Genomic DNA, 19,395 nt, shown 5'->3' with positions numbered 1-19,395 from the left:
GCTTTCATTGAGATCCTTGATCACAAGCATTTGTACAGTGGTCCTCACTCTGGTACTTGGGCATCATTTAAATACCCCAAGTGATCCCAAAACTGAAATATCTAGCACCTAAAAGTGATAACTGGTGATAACACATTTACAAGCATTAGACCGTGGTACATAAGAGATTGGTGTTTGCTGCTAAATGCTGGAGAGTCTAGTACTGAGTATTTATAACAAATCATGTTTTTTGTATTTGTAAATATTATGATGTTTATAAAAAACTTAAATTAGAAATTTTCATGACAGTGGTTCTTTTACTGGGTGCAACCTATATCATTTCAGCAAAGGAAGCTCACATAAATGGCTAAGAGTGAAATTAGTTATCACCAACTTCCAGTGCTTTCGTCTGAGTGTGTATTGTATTTACTGTATTTACTTTCAGCAACTCCAGAATTATTCTCCTGGACTTGGGCAAAGTAAAGATTAAAAGATAAGTTTTCAGTGAGTGATAGTTTTCTTCAGAGCTGAAGAGGATTTGGAGTTTGTGTTTTGTCTTTTTTTCCCTTCATTTTTCCTTCAAATTTAATGATCTGTAACACAAAGAGTTTAACACTCTACCTTCTGTTCTGTCCTGCTCTGCAAAGACTACTTTTGGTGTCCATGCAGTAATATGTTAGCCTTTTCGAAGGTTTTTTTTTTTGTTTTTTTTTGGGGTTTTTTTTTTTTTTTTTGTAGCAGCTTTATACAGTATGGATGCATTTTGTCTACAAGGTCACCTTGTAGAAGGTGACAAAAAACCAGTCACATTAGAAAAAAATGTCCTTGGGAAATAAGGTCTGTCTAGGACTGGTGCTCAGGGATCCGCTTGTTCCCTGTCTTTCTGAGCTGTTTCATTGGATGACTCATGAGGACAAGGACTGTCTCATACCTAGCACAGGGAGTACCAGTCCCAGCTGACTCAAGGGCTCTTCCTATTGAAGGCAGTTATGTGCTGATGGAGCCTGCTAGCTGTGAAACAATAACACTGAGATCAATCAGGTTGATAAATAATCTTCCTTTTCTTCTCTTAGATACAGAAAATGCAGGTTCTGCCTTCCACTGCTCCTCTGGTATTAGTAGGAAGATTTATTTAATACCTCAGGAAATGAAGCTAAAGATGAGACTGAAATTCTTTTCAACGTAGTGAGGACTTCAATACTTCTGCAAGTCTCATACTTAAGACTTAAAGCACAAAGAAAGGGAGATGTCCGTGTCATGGGCTGGCACCTCCAGCTTGCACTGCATTTGCTTGCAGGTAAGGAAGTATAAAACCAAGGGTGGGATAAAACTGGGCATTTCTGCATTGTCTCTTTACAGGAGAGAAGGATGCCTTCCCAAATGCATCTTGTCTTCATCTCACCATTGCAGGCAGCGCTGTCAAGTGTGAAGAGAGTGTCTGGCCCAGCTGGAGATGCCTCCTGGAGGTCACAGCCTGTGGGTTGCTGCAGACAGCCGATGCCCAGCTGCCCGGTTTAGTCTTGGCATTTAAACAGGAACTCCCTTTGGTGCGGGGTGTTTCTCTCTGGACCCAAAAGCAGCCGAGAACAGGGATTCCCTCCTCATGGTACAGCAGCTACTGTGCAGCTTGCTTCCCTGCGTCATACTGTCTTTATTCCTTTCCAAAGCGCTTGCAGACAGGAAGCAATTGCTTAAGAAATATTGTTAGTAGGATAATCTCTGTGCTACTGACCTTCTCCCAGTCTTGGGAGACCTATCAAAGCCTCCTGCCGAGCATAACATCTGCCTGTGTGACACCAGTCCCGTCTCCCCAGCCCGTGGTCCTCCTCTGCCGCTATCACCGCTCTCCATTCCCCACCTCCGTGTCCTCAGCCTCTCACCAGCCGTTTCCCGCAGAATTCCCGTCTGGGCTGGCTGTTCCCGCTCAGCCGCTGCTGGGCTCAGCCCGGCGGCTCAGTGACCTTTGGAGCGTGTGTGTGCTGCAGGAACATGCTCCCCTCCACGTGCCAGCACAGCCACAGCCTCTCATAAACTTTTGACCCTTCCTTAGTCCTCTGCCATCCCTGGCGGAACCAAGGGCACTGTTGTACGCCTGGGTTTAGTTACCAGCATCTGGGGACTGCCAGGGAACACAGTGTTGCAGCTCTGATTACACTTACATGGAAGAAAAATACTCTTATGGAAACAGCTGCTGTTTTCTTTTTTGTTTTTGTTTTCCTCTAGGCTGTTTCTCACTCTCTTTTTCTTTCTTTTTTTTTTTTTTTTTTTTCATTATCATTATTTTTATCTGTCATTAGGTTGCTACTGAGGAGCCAGGTGTGAAAGGCTCTACCCCTTGAGTAATTCAGCGTGGTGCTTCCTGAGCTATGTAAGTCCCTGTTATAGATAAAGGCAAGGAAGAGCATAGAAACAGAGAAAGGTGGTTGCAGTCCTTTTAGGGGAGAGGATAAAAGGCAGAAGCAGCATGTCCATATGTCTAACCTGGAGATTTAATGACAGAAATTATGCCTTCCCTGAGTCCAGCAGAAGAAAAATTCCTCCCCAGCAGGAAGCCACGCAGAACACTGTCCATTGCTTTGCTCCTACTAGTAAATAGATAAAAATTACTTTCCAGTGAGTTCCAGTGCAACCTTCAGTGCTTCAGTCAGTGGTTTGCTTTTCCTATTTCCAGCACTGCAGCTGTGCTCCAAACAATTTATAAGCTTCAAAGCCCAGCTTAGAAAATATTTTCTAAGCATTATCCTTTCATACAATATATTTGTAACACATTCATTTTCTTAACAACTCTTGTCACATTGTTACATCAACCTCAGTAAGTGATTCCTTTGAACAGCTTCTCACACCAATTTGAGTAATCTCATGAAGTCTGGCTGTGCTCCTTTATCCTCCTCTCCTTGTTCCTTTTCCCTGTTTAACCAGAGCATTAATGGGGAGGCTGAAGTAAGGCGTCTTTCTTCTTCAAAGTCTTTGACAGAGGATTGTGAGACACCCTTCCTGCAAACAGCAGTTTGAGTACGTCTCCCAGTAACAGAAACCTCTTTTAGTTGCTTCTTTCTTGGACTCTGTCACTGCTTCTCTTAAAAGCTGCAGCTTCTTAGCTATTGTGAGTGCTGCCAAGCAAAAGTCGTGGAGATACAAACACCTCTAGTGAGTGCATCTTCTTGCAGAAGGCTAAACCCAAGGAAGGCTAAACCAAGAAATTACATCCATGCTTCTCCTCACCTGGATTTAAAGCCTAGGTGGCCACCAGTCTCTCTTGTGCTTGTGTCAAGAACAGCAAGCCATAGTTCCCTCAAACCCAATGGGATCTTGGTGTTCCCCAGGAGTTGCAACTTGCCATCAATGAGAGAACAAGCTCAGATTTCATTTGAAACCAAATCTACAGGACTTTTCTTGCTGTTACAGAAGACAGAAATCTCCAGATTAACCAGAATATCACAGATCCAAACAGCTTTCTATTTACAGTTGCTTGGTTTTGGAGGCGAGGCTGACTCAGGACTTTGTGTGCTTGACTTGGCAAAGCCCACCAGCTTGCACCAGCCTCAGCCTCTGAATATTTGCCTGCTTCACTTCAGACATGTATCCCTGCAATGCAGATTATAGAGAGGACAAACTGTTACTTATTTCTTTTCTCCTGGAAAAATATTTTCCTTTTGTTTAGTTGAATGGCATCTAAATAAACATTTGTTGTAGTTTTGTGTCATTCTGAAACACAGAATGACACAAAAATTCTGCAGAAAGGGCAGCACACAGCATTCAGTGTTTGAATTGTCTATTTTACTCCACCCGGATTCCAGAGCTTTGAAACAAATGTGCCACATGACAGCATAAACTCACTGTGGAGAAATAAGACTAATTCTAGTTACTGGGTTGAACAAATGGTGTTTACAAAGTAGTTGTTTGATTCTTTTAATTTCTTGTCATATCCTGTTCCATGTAAACTTGATATCCTATTTTTTAACAGAACAGGTGCCACAACTTTAATGACTGTGACACAGTATCTCATTACCCTTAAAAAAAATCAACAAAAAAGTTTGAAGCTTATTGTCAGCTTCATGAGAGAACTTGCAGACAGAGCAGGAAAGTGCAGTCAGGTTTAGGAACCTGATGAGGAATACAGAGAAATGTTAAATAAATTATTACTTATACATTATTAAAAATAAGTCACACTTCTATAGCTCCTCTCAAATAATGAACTCAAATCCATTTATTATTCATTTCACAACTCCATGTAGGTGAAGGAACTATGCCATGTTGGTTTTATGAGCAAAGAGCTGAGACTTTGAAATATGACCTGTTTAAAAATGGTGTAATGCCAGGGAATTTTCCCCAGAGGACATTCCCACAGGTAAGTGAGGTAAGCAGGCTGGGTTGGTTTTCCAAGTTTTAGCTACTGTATCTGGGACCATGTGTCTGCTTGTCCTGGAGTTGGTTGGAGTCTAGTCCAGTGGGGTCTTCAGATTTGCTCAGTGGGATACTGACCCAGCACCTATAACTCCATAGGACTGGGCTGTTGAACCCGTCATCCTGAAACTTGGAGTTGCCAAAAAGACATTTCACAGTGCAATGCTGTGACTGGATGCTGAGGCTTCCTCTCACTGTTGTTGAAACCTGAAAAATCATGGTGCTGCACAGCAGGGGCAAAAAATGCCATAAGCAGGCCACAAGTGCTGATTTAACTCATGGATGGGGGAGCTGCAACTGCTGAGACTGGAAGCTGTTATGCCATGTGCTGATGGGAAGCAGAAGGATGGACTTGTCTGATCTGCTAACACGTGTCGAGGAAAGCATTCACCTGCTGCTGAATCCAATGGAAAATTAAAATCCTACCCCAAATGATTTTCTGACATGGTATATTCCCAGAAAAAGCAATGACATTTACTGGCACACTGACAATAACAGGAGCGCTGCACATAACACAACCGAGTGTTCTATCAGAGCTGAAGTCAACTGTGCAGCCCAGATTACTTCCACTTTTGCAGACTGCATTGCAGAGTGCTGTGGGAAGCAGTATTTTGGGAAGCGTAATGAGAAGATAATCTGAGCCCTGCGAATGCAGCAGAACGTGACTTTCCCTCCTTCCCCCTGCGCTGCTTGGGTTTGCAAATGGCAGATATTTCCTTTTCCCAGCTTCCAGCCTTATTTTATTTCTCATGGGCAATTGCATCAAGTTGCACTGTAGCTGTGGTATGCTGTGACTGTGTTCCTTATCGGGCAGTGGCAGTCCTTCTGTGGAAAAACACCTCTCAACCTTTGCTTACATCGCTGCCCTGGCCCAGATGAAGGTATTCTGTGGTTGGTACCTTCTGCATCTGCTGACTGCAGAGCACAGGGAGCAGCAGTGAGATCCTGAAGGCAGAGAATTCTATTTTTGGTTCTGCACTTTAACTAGGAGCTTTTCTTCCTTCTCCCAAAATTGTGTTCATTACTAGATCACGTTTCAAAGAGGCAAAGAATTTCTACACTTCCCCAGAAAGTAGTGGGCTTTCTTTATAAAGGCAGGTAGGAAGAACCTGTTCTATTTTAAATCTCTCTGTCAATTTATGTTGCTTCCTTCTCATGTTGCTGCTATTTAAGCTGTTCCAGAAGCTTCTTCTGACTGTATTCAGCAGGAGATGGACAGAAGTTGTCTCCAGCATTGGTCTGTGAAGGGCCCAGGGAGTGCCAGGGATTGAATGATCATGATGAATGCCCATCTTCTCCTGGGGCCAGCAGGCTTCCTCCAGGACCTGAGATCCAGATGGTGACAACAGGTGATTTGCTATTCATATAGCAATATAAAAGCTGTCAGGACTCCAGCTGCTGATGGATGAAACTCCAGTTCTCACAAGGGATTTTCTGTTTTCTGACCATAAGTTATATCTGCATTAAAATAAACAGTTCCCTTTCTCAAACTGCTATCCTTTTCACAGGAAATTTTTTGTTAGCTCTTGTTCTGCAGCCTTCTATTGACTTGAGGGTTATATATGCTGCAAAACCCGCCCATAAAATGGATTATATGAATCACAGAATCATCAAGGTTGGAAGATACCTTCAAAATCATTGAGTCCAATCATAAACCCAGCACCACCATAATCACTCATAAACCACACACCTAAATGGAACACCCAGAGGGCTCTTGAACACTTCCAGAGATGGTGACCTCACCACCTCCCTGGGCAACATATTCCAATGCTTAACCACTTTCAGTGACAATTTTTTTTTTTTTAAATTTCTAATTTGAACCTCCCCTGGTGCAATTTAAGGCAATTTCTTCTTGTTATTTCACTTGAAACATGACAGAAGAAACTATCCCCCAACTCACTACAACCTTCTTTCAAATAGTTATAAAGAGCAATAAGGTCTCTCCCCCGAGCCTCCTTTTCTCCAGACTAAACACCCCCATAAGGAATTGAGCCACTCTTCGTGACACATTTTCTAGACCCGTCACCATCTCCAGTGCCCTTGTCTGGGCACACTCTCCAGCACCTCATTGTCTTGTTGTGCAGGGCCCAGAACTGAACACAGTAGTCCTCACTCAGACCCACCAGTGCCAAATACAGTCACCAGTGCCAAGTTTTTTTCCCTAGGCTGTTTCTCTCTCTTTACGCCTTGAGTAATACAAACACAATCACTGCCCTGCTGGCCACACTAGTGCTGATACAGGTCAGGGTGCCACTGGCCTTCTTGGCCACCTGGGCCCTGCTGGGTCACGTTCAGCTGCTCTTAACCAGAAACCCCAAGGCCCTTTCTCTTGAGCAGATTTCAAGCCACTCTTGCCCCAGTCTGTAGTGCTGCATGGCGTTGTTGTGACCCAAGTGCAGAGCCTGGCACTTTGCCTTATTGAATCTCACCAGTTGTCCTCAGCCCATCAATCCAGCCTCTATAAATCCCTCTGCAGAGCCTTCCTACCCTCCAGCAGATGAACACTCCTGTTCAATCAACACCAGTGTGGATTGGTGTCATCTGCAAACTGACTGAGGGTGCACTAGATCTTCTGTGGGAAAGCGTGTCAAAGGCTTTACTGAAACATCCACAGCCTTTCCCTCATCTGCTGAGTGGGTCACCTTGTCACAGGAGATCAGCTTGGTCAAGCAGGACCTGTCTTTAATAAATCCACATAGGTTGGAACTGAGTCCTTGGTTGTCCTGCACATGCCTTTGTGATGGCACTCAAGATGGTCTGCTCCATAACCTTCCCTGGCACTGAGGTCAGGCTGACAGGCCTGTAGTTCCCAGATCCTCCTTCCACCCTTCTTATAGATGGGCATCACATTTGCCAATTTCCAGTCAACTGGGGCTTCTCACAGTTGCTTTCTTTTTTTCAGCAGGACTACTGATAAATGATTGAAAGTGACTTGGCACGCTCTTACCATCCTCATCCCTCTAGGCTGCATCCTGTCTGGGGCCATGGACTTGTGAGTGTCTCACTAGCATAGCAGGTCACTAACCTTTTCCTCCTGGATTATGGGAGCTTCACCATACTCCCCATCGTTAACTTCCCCCAGGGTATCCTGAGGACAACGGGGTTTGTACAGAGGACTGAGGCAAGAAGGCATTAAGTATCTCAGTGTTTTCCTCATCCCCTGACACTATGATATCCCCTGCATCCCACAAAAAATAGAGAAGCCCCTCAGCCATTTTTTGCTGCTGATGTATTTGGAGGAACTTTTTTTCTTTGTCTTTAACAGAAGTAGCCAAATTAAGTTCCAGTTTGGCTTTGGCCCTTCTAATTTTCTCCCCAGTAACCTCACAATAACCTTGTAGTCCCCCTCAGGTTACCTGCCTCTCCTTCCAGAGGTGATACACTATCTTTATCTCTCTAAGCTCTAGCCAAAGTTCTCTGAAGATTTACTGAATATTCTGATATTCTTCATAATCTGGTGAACAGCCAACTCTTTTCTCTGTGTGTACGTGGAAGAGCATGAAGAGAAGTCTATGCCGAGTAATGACCATGTGAATAATTTCTTTGACACAAAACTATTTTGTTTCTTTACAAAGTCTTGCATCCCTATGAAAGCAGAAGTTACCCAGGGAGCACATTTTCCCTCTGGGGCAGTATGCTCTTTTCCTATATTTGTTTCTCATTTTTTAGCAACAATCTTATTTACTCTATCAGGCATTTATAATCACTTAGAAGTTTTCTGACTCTACCAACAATTATTTTGCCATCCTGCACTACTTATTTTCAGAGTGAACAATAGCTTGTATTTTCTGTATTTTGTAATAAAGATATGATGAGAAACATTTATGTTTTTTGAATAAATAGAATGGATGTAAGATCTGAACAACAGAATGAGGTACGGGTTTGGGGTTTGATTGTAGTTTGAGCAAGCGAAACATGACATTAAGATCAGAAGGGAAATATTTGCTGAAAATAAGAAAAGGTTACCTCAACTTTTTTGAATTACAAGATGGTATTCAAAAGAGGTATTTTTATACCCACCAGGGAGCCATACAGGGTTTATGCAGATTTGACATTTTCTTCTTTCTTCTGTATCTGTGTCTGGAGCCCAGGGTGAATAACCTCCTTTGTGTTTGGTCTTGTTAAATATCTTTGTCTGGGCAGCTGTTGATTCAGGCCCTGTGAATAAATAAAATGAAGAGGACCTCCTGCACGATTCAAAAATAAATGCTATTTTCTGAACCCCAACTTGCTATTTGCAATGTTAGCATTATCTTATTAGACAAATAAATGGCCTCATTTCCCTCCTCAAGAGCACATTAGCTTTGCACTTCCAAAAGCTGCAGCAAGTGAACTTTCCTGACATTAATGGGAGGTGACGGCAGGCGAGGGAAGATGTTGCCTTTGTCCAGGAGGAGAAGAAGCTCTGAGAGCCCAGTGTGCCTGCAGCACTCCAGCTTCATGCACAGATTTTATTCTCAGTGCTTGTGAGTGTTACTGAGGGAAATTAAAGACAAAATCCTTTAAGAATTCTGTCCTGTCACCCCCTGCACACTGCCTCTCACCATTGCTTAGGGAGGACTATTCATGGGAAAACATCAATGGTCACTGGATGGAAGCATTGAAAAATGGGGTCAGGTGACAGAAAATGCATTAATTTATAATAATTATAATAGCAGCAACAATTCCATTAGCCTTACTTCACACGTATGGAAATGGAGACATAGAAAAGCACAATGTGCTGAAGCTGGGAGCACTAGTTGGGCCTCAGATGTCCGTCCTCCCCTTTCTAGGTCTCTATTCTAATGACTAGACCAAATTCTGTGATCCCAACATGTGACTGCTCCACGATATTCTTTATCAAATATGACTAAAACTTGTTAGGGGAGCCTCACACAGCTCTTCAAGGTTCAGGAATCCTCCTTGACCCTCAGCAGTATTTGTGCCACCTCTTGAGAAGCATCAGGCAGTTTGGATGAGCGTTCCTCCCCTGGTAACTCAGTGGCTGTGACTGCATCACTTAGCTCACAGGAGCCCCGTTTCACATCCCATTAGCAGGTTCAAAGGCTACTGCACTGAACTCCACCCTGAACCTTTTGGACAGGGTGTTTTAGCTGCTGCTCCTTTTGGACAGGGTGTTTTAGCTGCTGTTCCTTTTGGACAGTCCAACACTAGGGAGGAGGGTGACAAAAAGGATACAATCACAGAGACAACATGCCACCATGTAAGGAGACATGAGAGCTGTCAACCAGAAAGAGGAATGGCAGGGAAGAAGCCCTGTGCCAGTCATACATATCAATAAGCCCTGTGGAAAACATTGTCCCATGGCTGTAAATCTGACCACACATTGAAGCCCCAGTGTCTGTTTCTTGCGTGGGTTGAGGGGGCTCCCTGGCTGGGCAGCTGCTCTGCTGCAGTGAACCTGCACTGGAGGAGATGGGGCTGGAAGGTGCCCAGATAGCAGGTCTCATGCTTAGCAGGGCTGATTTGACAGGGCTGCTGGGAACTCAGGGAAGATTGCTCTAAGCAATCTCTATCCTCACCATACATTTTAGAAACTGCAGACATTTTCAGTGTTCTGGAGTTTCCAGTGTGTTAGAACACAAGGCAGTTGAGAGAGATAAAAGTAAATACTGCTCATGTTTACAGCTGTGGTCTTCTCAACCTCCAGAACACAGGAAAAGGACATCAGATTAAATATAGGTTATCAGGCTGAAAAATGATGAAATTCCTGCTAGTGAGCACGATCAATTAAATGAAATTTAATTTGCTTTCCAAACATATTCATAGGACAAACTCAAGGCTTCCAGATGACAAGCCCAGACAAAATGGACTGTTCTCATTTCTCTTCAAGTAAATGGCAAATCTGAACAATTTCCAGAGTTATTGGTTGCTGTGTTGCAAAGCTGGCCCTGGTGTGGTGACAGCTCGAGTGGATGGAGATGAAGCCTGTCTGAGGAGTGCATTTCTTTGGGAAAAGCCAGGCTTGCACATTCAGCAGCTGGAAGAGGAAGAGAGTATTTTGGGGTCATATTGACCAAATTGCCTGAAAACAGAACATGAAGTCACAGAGAGTGCAAGTGCAGCAAGGCAGGATGAACACATCCCAAGAGAAAAGATGAAACTAGGTCATAAAATCTGAGAAAAGAGGAAACCACACTTATCATTCATTAGCAATTCCCAGGTTACTTGGCATCTCAGATCAACTGTCTGGTTCAAGGATGGATTTCACAGAGACCAGAATAATTCCCATTTTCAGGTCACTTTTAAAGAAAACTCAAATTTTGCAAGTATTGCTCCAGAAATGGAAAGAATTTCTTACACAAGCTGTCTGTCATGTGTCAGCCTGGTGAAGCCATACAGCTGGGCTGTAACTCCCAGGAGAGGGGGGCAGCTCTCTCCTTTCCTCAGTGGCAGCAGTGTGCCAGCCAAGGGAAGTGGCAGCCTCCAAGCCTTTGGGAGATATGCCAAGCGTTGGGGCACCCACATCTCTTAACCACTTTATTTCAAGGGTAAGACAAGCCTTGAAACAAGGTCCTGGGCTGTCTGTTGAGGTTTATATCATGTGTACCTTTAGCTGCTTAAGTCTTAATCAAAATCTGCCTTGAAGCTCATCGATGTAAGAGAGCAGATCTGGCTGCAGCTGGGAGCACCACAGGGTGGTTGACTTCTTGCCTGGTGAGATGCACTCAGCCTGAGAGTGCTCGTGTTTTTCAGCAGCCATGAGGGGCTGGCTATTATATCTATGGTTTCTGTGTTGGAAGCAGTTTTGTTGTCTAAGTAGAGGTGAAAACATTAGTACAAACTCCTGAAATGAGGATCGATGAAAGAAAATTGTTCTACTATTATAATCACGTGATGGGAAGCACAGCACTGATACCTGCTATGGATATGCATGGAGAAAGGAGCATGAAAGAAGCTCTCATCTTTCTTATATTTAGCTCCTTTGCTACTGTTAAAACAAGTTTGTTATACTCACCATATCTGGTGATATGAACTCCTGAAGGGGCAGTAAAATGTTATGACCATGTCTAGCACTGACATTCAAATATCCATGGTCACAAAGACAAGGATGGCACTGCTCCCAGGAGCATGGCACTCTGAGCATCCATTAAAGACAAATAGCTCTGTGGTACACCACAAACTATTTGAAGTCTGTCAAACTACCTGCTGTGCTGCTCTGAACCTGAACTAAAGTGGGACTTCCAGAGGAGAAAGGAGAATTTATTTATAGTATGTACATCTTAGAATCCCACACAACAAGAGGGTTTGTTTTTCCTCAGGGTGCTTGAACAGACCTGCATGGGTAAAGTTTGTCTGTTTGCACATTGTTATAAGTGATATTGAGTTGCAACAGAACCTAATCTTGACAAAGTTGGCTATGTTGCTATGGGATAAACTCCAAGAGACATAAAGGTGCCTTTTAGAACTACATGAAAACATTGCTTCCAATCCAAGTAACACTTTTCCAGCTTCCTCTTACTCTTTCTCATTCGAGAGATTTGTGCCTGAATTACCATGTTTTCCCAGACATGACAGATGTTTAGCCTGAAGGGATTTTGCTTACAACTTCTGTTACTTTACAATGTGTCATTGGCTTATGTTGCAGCACAGTAGTGCTCACCAAGATAACATGATATGAAGTACAGGTGATGATGTGACATGAGCCATAAGCTACCCCAAGACACAACTCTCTTTTCCCTTCAGAATCACCCATCATTACTTAGGCTTTTTTTCAAGAATTTTAAGTTTTGATCTAATTGGAAAGGTGTCTATTCTGGTAGTGATTTTTATTTTTTTTTTCATTTTAAAGGCATTGGAGCATCTGAAGCTTCAGCTTAAGTAGAGACACTTTCTGAGATGCCTGAGTATGTGTAATTTTTTTCCTTAAGATGATGTGGTATTCTGGTAGACTGTACGGACTTGTCACATAATGCCAGTGATTTGAAAATTTGTGAACTTCGCTTGTAATTGCTTAAAAGTTCATGTTTGATAAATGCATACACATTGGCTAATAAAGATTATAAAGACTGTCAGGGGTGTGGCTGAAAAGTGTAAAGAATATCAGTCATTTATAAGTAGCCACATTTTATTTACTATTATATTAATTATTTTTTGCTAGTAGACATATACCCCTGCAAAACAGGATCTCCCATTCCACCCACTCTTCCAAGTGCCCTGTTAGACTGGGGTCTAAGGTACTCTTGGAGAATTATTTCCTTCACTTTCTACAGTAACTCCCTTACTTAAAGACACAGGCTATAAGTGGATGTCTTCCACATGTGCAATAATGACAGCCATGTCTGTACTGCCGAGATTTTTGGTAAATGTGGTTGTCTGCTTATTAGCCTACCTTCCCAGGATTTATATTGAATTTCAAATCTTACATTCATTCAAGTAGCTACTATTGAATACCTAAATAAATTAATGCTTAGTAGGCAGCATGTTAAGCCTATCCATCAGACACTGCAGGACTGCAGGCACAAGTCAGGGGCTTTCAAAGTTTTTCTACTGGGCCTCCTCCATCAGTATCTCTGGAAGAACTAACAATTACATCCTTGAAAACTAGGACAGATATGTGCATTTGTTTTGTTCCACTGATTCAAAAGAGTGTCAGTGACCATATACTTTACAACACTGTGGGTTTATCTGAACCCTGAACTGTTGGTTTATGGCAATTCACAGGAATAAAAATAGTCCAGGGCAGCTTTTAAGTTGGCTTTTGGGTAGTTTCTCATGTACCATTAGTCCAGTCTCTTGATGGATGACCCTTGGTTACCACGATCTAAATTTATTGCTGGAAAGGATAATTAGTTACCGTGTGTAATACCTTTAAAGGTGCTTGGTATTATTAAAGGATATAGACTTAAAAAAATATGGAACTGATAGTATTGTAAAATTATACCAAAGCTAAAATGTAGAATCTTGGCAATTACTTTATGGTTATGTAAACTGAATAAGCTGAAAATGAGATGAAACTATTGGGGTGGTCTGCTTGCTGGAACCAAGCTTCCTGGTTCTTAATGACTTTGCCCTTTCCACAGTGCTGAGCAAGGTTTGCATCCTGCTGTTTCTTCTGTCTCATTTCTAATGGCTTCAAGACTTATCTTTGTCACACTATAATTGGTTTCACTGGAAATACCTGTCAAAAAGCAAGCAGGAAATGAGGGAAAATCCCCACATTTGTATGGGCTGATATATTCTTAAACACAATTAACATAATGCACTATGTGTTGGGAAGAGTTTTTTACAATGAAGTCATTGACTTGATTGTTTTTACATGTTTTATTCAGATTTAGTATCTAAACAGGAAATCTTATTTAACTAAATCTTTATGACCTTTTAGTAAACTAAACACAAGGAGAAGGCTGTGCACGAAGCAATTGCTGTAAGTAATCAACAGAACGAAAGTACACATAGTACCTGTACAGCTCCTTCAGTTACTCCGCATAATTCAGGGTATGTGTACTTGACAATTTTGCAACAAAAATTGCTTTTGTGGCACATCTTCCAGATTTAACCTGTTTACAGATGCTTCTGAGTATGTGCAGTTTCTGAGCATCCATTAATTCTAAAAACTCTGCTATTCAGGGAAACTAATAACACCATCTTACCAGCACAGGAATTCAAATGCTACTGGAGAGTGACTGGAGATACAAGTCTGTAAATGACTTGAATATCAAGTTCTCTTAGCTTTCCCTTTATTCATCTTGTAAGGCACAAAGAGAGAGACATGAATGAGCTTGAAAGCATCCATCAGAAAGAAGAGAAACATGTGGTAGGTAAAGAGAGATACTAAATACAAAATCTTTCACAAAACTTGATGCTGCTCCAGCAGGTAATGGCTACTGAAGTACAAAATAAGTTAATTAGAAGAAGTTCCTGGCTTAAAAAGCTTGACTTATGTCATACCAGAGATAAGACTAAATGACCCAAAAATCTCTCCCTGTAGCCTACAAAGACAGGAAGCAATCAAAGAAAAAAGCCACCAGAAGGAGCAATAACAAAATTGGATAATCATCCAGTCATACACTGACTGAACTGGCACCTAATGACAAACTGTCTCTGTCCTGTACAACTTTTGAAGCTGCTTTTTGCAGTCAAAACCATCCACAACCCTTAAGTGTGAACTGTGATTCATTTCAGCCACAGTTTTGGAGCTATAACATCTAGCAGAAGAATCAAATTCCTTTAATAACCTTACCCTACATTATCACCTTTTAATTGAATTTATCCATTAGAGAGACCCTAGCAAGAAGGATGGTCATGAAGGATAAAACTGATGGCAACAGCCATAAACTGAACAGACCTTTCCTGCAGGGACACAGAAACTAAAAGAACCCCCAGACATCTGTTTCGAGCTTCCTTCCAGGCAGCTTTGCTGTGGAACTATCAGCACTGTAGATTAAATTGTGAGGTTTTTTAAACTGTATTCTATTCTTTACTCTGAAGAGCCTTTGTAAATGCCCACCAGACACACATGGAGCAGTGCTACAGGTTGGGGGAAAAATGGTTTGTGTGTTCCAGGAATGCTGCTCGCAATGCTAAGGTCACTGCGCCCGGCAGGAGCAGGGCTCCGGTGGCCGCGCTGCGCGGGGCCGCACAACGCCCCGCAGCCGCTCCGCCCCGGGGCTGCCGCTGCGTCCGCTTGCTGCGGCTCACACCGAATTTACACACAAGACAATCGAAAGATTCCTCCAGCATGAACAGCCTGCTGATTCATCTGTTGTTGCACTGTGCTGCTGTACTCACAACCACATTTGATTTCATTTGTACCATGGTAATTGTCAAAAATATACTGCCATACTGCCAGACCCTTGCTTTGGGGCACGAAAGATCAACAAAGCAAATTGCTGCTGCCTTTTGGGGCAATCAAAACACACCACCTAAGATAAATTTGGAATGGCTTACAGATGCTGCAGAGTAGGGAGCTAAAAAGGTTTTAATCCTTGTTTAGACCTTTGTATTTTTTTTGGGGGGGGGGGGGGGGGAAGGTGAAGTTTTTCTAACATCTGACTTGCACAAGCATATTGTGTGAAGGATTCCTTAACATACATAATCCTTTTCCCCTTGGAACTTCCCCAATACATTCCCCAATAAGAAAAGAATAATAAAGCTGGATCCATGTTGTAAGGGGCACTGTTAGCTAGAAGAGAGTTACTCAGATCCTTAACCTGAGCAGTGAAAACAGTAAGTGGCATCTTATAAGCACCTATGAGGAACTATCAAGCAGCCACAATGGATTAAAAACTGGAGCTATATTAGTCATTTCTGTTCCAGTTCATCTAGAAATAGGCTTATTTACTATGCAGTTTGAAAATTACTTCGAGTTGATAATATGACATTCAAAAATTCCCAACAGTTGTGTTTAAACTGCTAAGACAATTTTCTTTTCTGGTACCTCTTTAAGTTTAGTAACGACAGCTGGAAAGATATAAATACCACAGATCAAAGGATGGAACTTTCCTCTAAATTCTTGTGTTTTGGCAGCAAGTAAAATCTTAACTAATGAGAATTACTGGTAAGTAAGATTCCCTTCAAAATAGATTGTGATGAATAATATAAAATGAAAATGGACAAAATAAAATTCCATAAAAGATGCTGCATCTATTCAGCCAATAATGCTTTTGCACCTCACACCATGTGACAGCAATTAATGAGCGCTTCTGTCACCTACAGAATGCTCTGTGGGGGAACCTGTGGGCACACTTCTCCAAGCTCCCCAGCAACCACCTTCACCAGCTACAACATCAAAGATGAGGGTGGAGAAATAACAAATACTAAAAAAAAGACATAAGATTCACAAGCATGCTTAGGGTTGCCCCTTAAGCTAAGACATTCCCCTAATACACCAGAAAAACATGAAAAGATTTCAAAGGTCTGGTTCAGGATGTGCCATTTCAGATTGCTTTAACATCCGACATTTCTTAAAGGTCTTTTAAAAAAGGTCAGATTTGGAATTCATGCAAATTTATTCCTTTTAGCTAAAACACAAAGTATGACAGAAAATCTTCATTAGTTATTAGCAGTAGTATTCCTGTAGTTAGATTGATCCAAATATTTATTCAGCAAGAGTGCTTACGTGGTAGCACAGGTAATCATCCCATCAAAGCCTTGTTCTCAACTATTAGTTCTTAATTCTGCAAGCTTCTAAATACCCTTTTCCCTAATTGAGATCCAGAATAAACTCCCTCCTGGGCAGAGAGGCACACATGCATTTATATGATTTTGTACCAGTTCTGTGGTACAAAACTGGTCTCTCAAAATGTTAAGACTATCAACCCAGATTTTCATGGCAATAAGAATGTAATTTAACTTACATGCACAAATGAGACAAACCATACAAACTGAATTTATTTAACTCATACAGTACAAGGAATATAAGAAATTTTGCTTTACATATGTATTTAAATTTCTTTTTAAGTATTTTAATTTTAAAACCTAACATTCAGTTAGAAAGTATACTAACAAAAGCCAACTTGAAAACCAGTTAGGAAGTATTTTTACTCTGTTTCTTCACAGATGTTGCATGGGAATGTTTAAAACCAATTTTTTCCGCACAAAAGTCAGAAAAAAACCCTTTTCTGTAATCTCTTGTGTACATAGCTGCAAAATTTTCTAGCTGCATTTGAATTAATGTTATCTTTTAGGATCATAAGAAATTGAAACTCAATCTTTTCTTGCTACTCAAAGTAACACAAGCTTTGCCACAGGAATGCATAAAGTATAGTTCATCTACTTTGAGCTGGTGTTCTCAAAATGTGCATGGGACATTTGCTCTCGCTAGCTTCTTACATAATGAAAAATTTGCTCATCAGAGCATAGCAAAGTGCTCCTTTAACTGTTTGATGAGCTGCTGTGTATCAACATGGCCTGGAAATGCTTCTTCAGACTTCTGAGCCGCTGTGTAACTTCTCTGAAGATCTCCAATCTGTAAAAAACACACAAACTGATTTTGCAAATCCAAGCACTGCAGTGTTTGTACTCTTTGCATTCTGTGCAGTACATTTATGATGCTCACAAATTTTAAGCACAGCTGATCCAAAGAGAGAACAGTCAGTGTAAGGACATTTGGAGGCAGGATTATGTCACACTTACATCAAGGGATGAGAAAGACAGAAATGTCATTTTAATGGATGCTTCGAGACATCAACTTAACACAGTCCATTTCACCCAACTTCTTGGAGAATGGACAAGGTACACACCATGTCCAGTGCTTGAAGTATGGAGGAAAAAAAATAGAAGTTTTGCTTTTAAACTCCATAGAAGTGCTACTGTATAAACAAGCAAAACACAACCCATCAGGACTCTACAAAAAAAAAACCAACTGTGATTTCCTGCTTCCTCAGAGAGATACACAACAATGTTGGAGAACTAATGGTGCTCCTCTGTTGCTTTTAGAAGAAATTGTTCCCTACTTAGAGAACTTGATTTTTTTCCTAAATAGACATCATTTTTTGAAATTATTAAAAAGAAAGCATCTCAAAAAGTGGGTTCAGCAAAAAAGAACCCAAATACTTGGGAACACATCTAGTAAAACTGATTACTCCTGAATGGGAAAGGAGGAGCTATAGACAGCCAGGAGGTTTTCTTTTCTTGTGCATCTCTCAACACAGAGCTTCAGCATGGCAAGAATTCTCTGAAGGAAAAAAAGCCAAGGTCCCAGCCAGAGAAGTCATGTTCTGTAAACCATGGCCTTACACTGAATTTAAGGATTGCATTACCCCACTGCACCAACACCTGGCTGATGTGGCTGGCTGTCTTCTCCCATAACCTGTGAGAGTCCTTTGTGCAAAATTTACATAACAAGACATTCACAGACCAGGATTTACTCCCCAAACAGTAAGTAAAAAATGCAATTATTCAACACCCTCTTGTGTTCCACAATGGAGAGGATACACTTACAAATTAATGGGTTATTCTCTTCTTAATGTGTGTACTTCAGCATTTGTAGGAGTGGAGCTGCCCACACAACACAGAATCATAACAGAATCATGAAGGTGTAGGCACAAGCAAAGGAGCAATTTTTTTCTTGTGAAGATACAAGAAAAAAATTTGGACAAGTTTCTCTTATTAATAGGAATGCCGGACACTGTTAATACAGTGTCTTAGACACTCTGGATGAAATAGATTAGTAACACAAAAAATTCAGAGGTTGTAGAGCTGAATAACAGATTTTCCTTTTGAGATCAGTAAGATATTATCAGTAAAGGATATTCTTTCTATCATTACTGGTAAATAATATGATATTAATGCACTTCACATTCTAAAAAAGCTCAGGACTGTCAAGACTGTAGATGGAATTGTTCATCTTCCAGGCATTTCAACAATTACAAAGTTACTTCATAGCCAGTTGGCCTCATTTTTTCACAAAAGCAAACATTGGAATGGCTACTTTGACACACTTCTAGGTATTAAAATGAAAACATAATTTAGCATTTTCTTTTGAGTTTATGCACTCTGTATTCTTTTTCTTATCTATCTGGAATTCTTAATATTAACAATAAAAAATCACCTGCCTCACCAAGGTTCAATTTCTAGATTACAAGAACAGGATAATGCATTACCTTCTCTGAGAGTATGGCAACATTGAAATGGGGCTCATACATGTGAGGTGCTAAAGATGAAGCAGTCTGCAGCAAAGCTCTTGCCTATACAGAGAAATGAATAAAATAATATAGTGACATCTGGGAGGGAGAGCAACAAGAATCTAATGCAGTATTCATAATCCTTAAAAGAAATCATCCTATGTTTACTAAGTCATTACTAAGAAAGCCATTTTCAAAAAGGTTACATCAATAGTGTAGGCATAACAGAGTCAAATAGCATTGAAATGAATAAAGACTTTTAGTTGAGTCAGAAAAAAAATTATTGGGACATACTATATTAAGCAATTCAATTTTAAACCCTGAGGACAATACATCACATAAATAAAACTAAAAGTATTTAAAGAACATCCCACTGTATTTATCTGTTGTCTCTGACAACTGTGTCTTAAGCATCCCTGAAACCATAAATTTTATCATATAAATG

The 19,395-nt window shown here is 41.1% G+C and overlaps 1 protein-coding gene across 1 annotated transcript in view; it reads right to left on the bottom strand.

Moving 5' to 3' along the window:
• Positions 1-16,595: 16,595 nt before the first annotated feature.
• The window catches only part of TTC8 (tetratricopeptide repeat domain 8), a 42,040-nt gene continuing 39,240 nt past the window's right edge, over positions 16,596-19,395 (bottom strand). Inside the window, exons 14-15 of the mRNA XM_041471946.1 lie at positions 18,930-19,013; positions 16,596-17,293 (exon numbers count right to left, since the gene is read on the bottom strand). Coding sequence (XP_041327880.1) covers positions 17,177-17,293; positions 18,930-19,013 — 201 coding nt within the window. The 3' untranslated portion in view covers positions 16,596-17,176. The remainder of the gene's footprint in view (positions 17,294-18,929; positions 19,014-19,395) is intronic.

This window comes from Pyrgilauda ruficollis, unplaced genomic scaffold (assembly GCF_017590135.1).
Source record: "Pyrgilauda ruficollis isolate IOZ18807 unplaced genomic scaffold, ASM1759013v1 scaffold28, whole genome shotgun sequence".
NCBI lineage: Eukaryota > Metazoa > Chordata > Aves > Passeriformes > Passeridae > Pyrgilauda > Pyrgilauda ruficollis.
The sequence above is the reverse complement of the archived record's forward strand: the minus strand, read 5'-3'. Positions and strand labels throughout refer to the sequence as shown.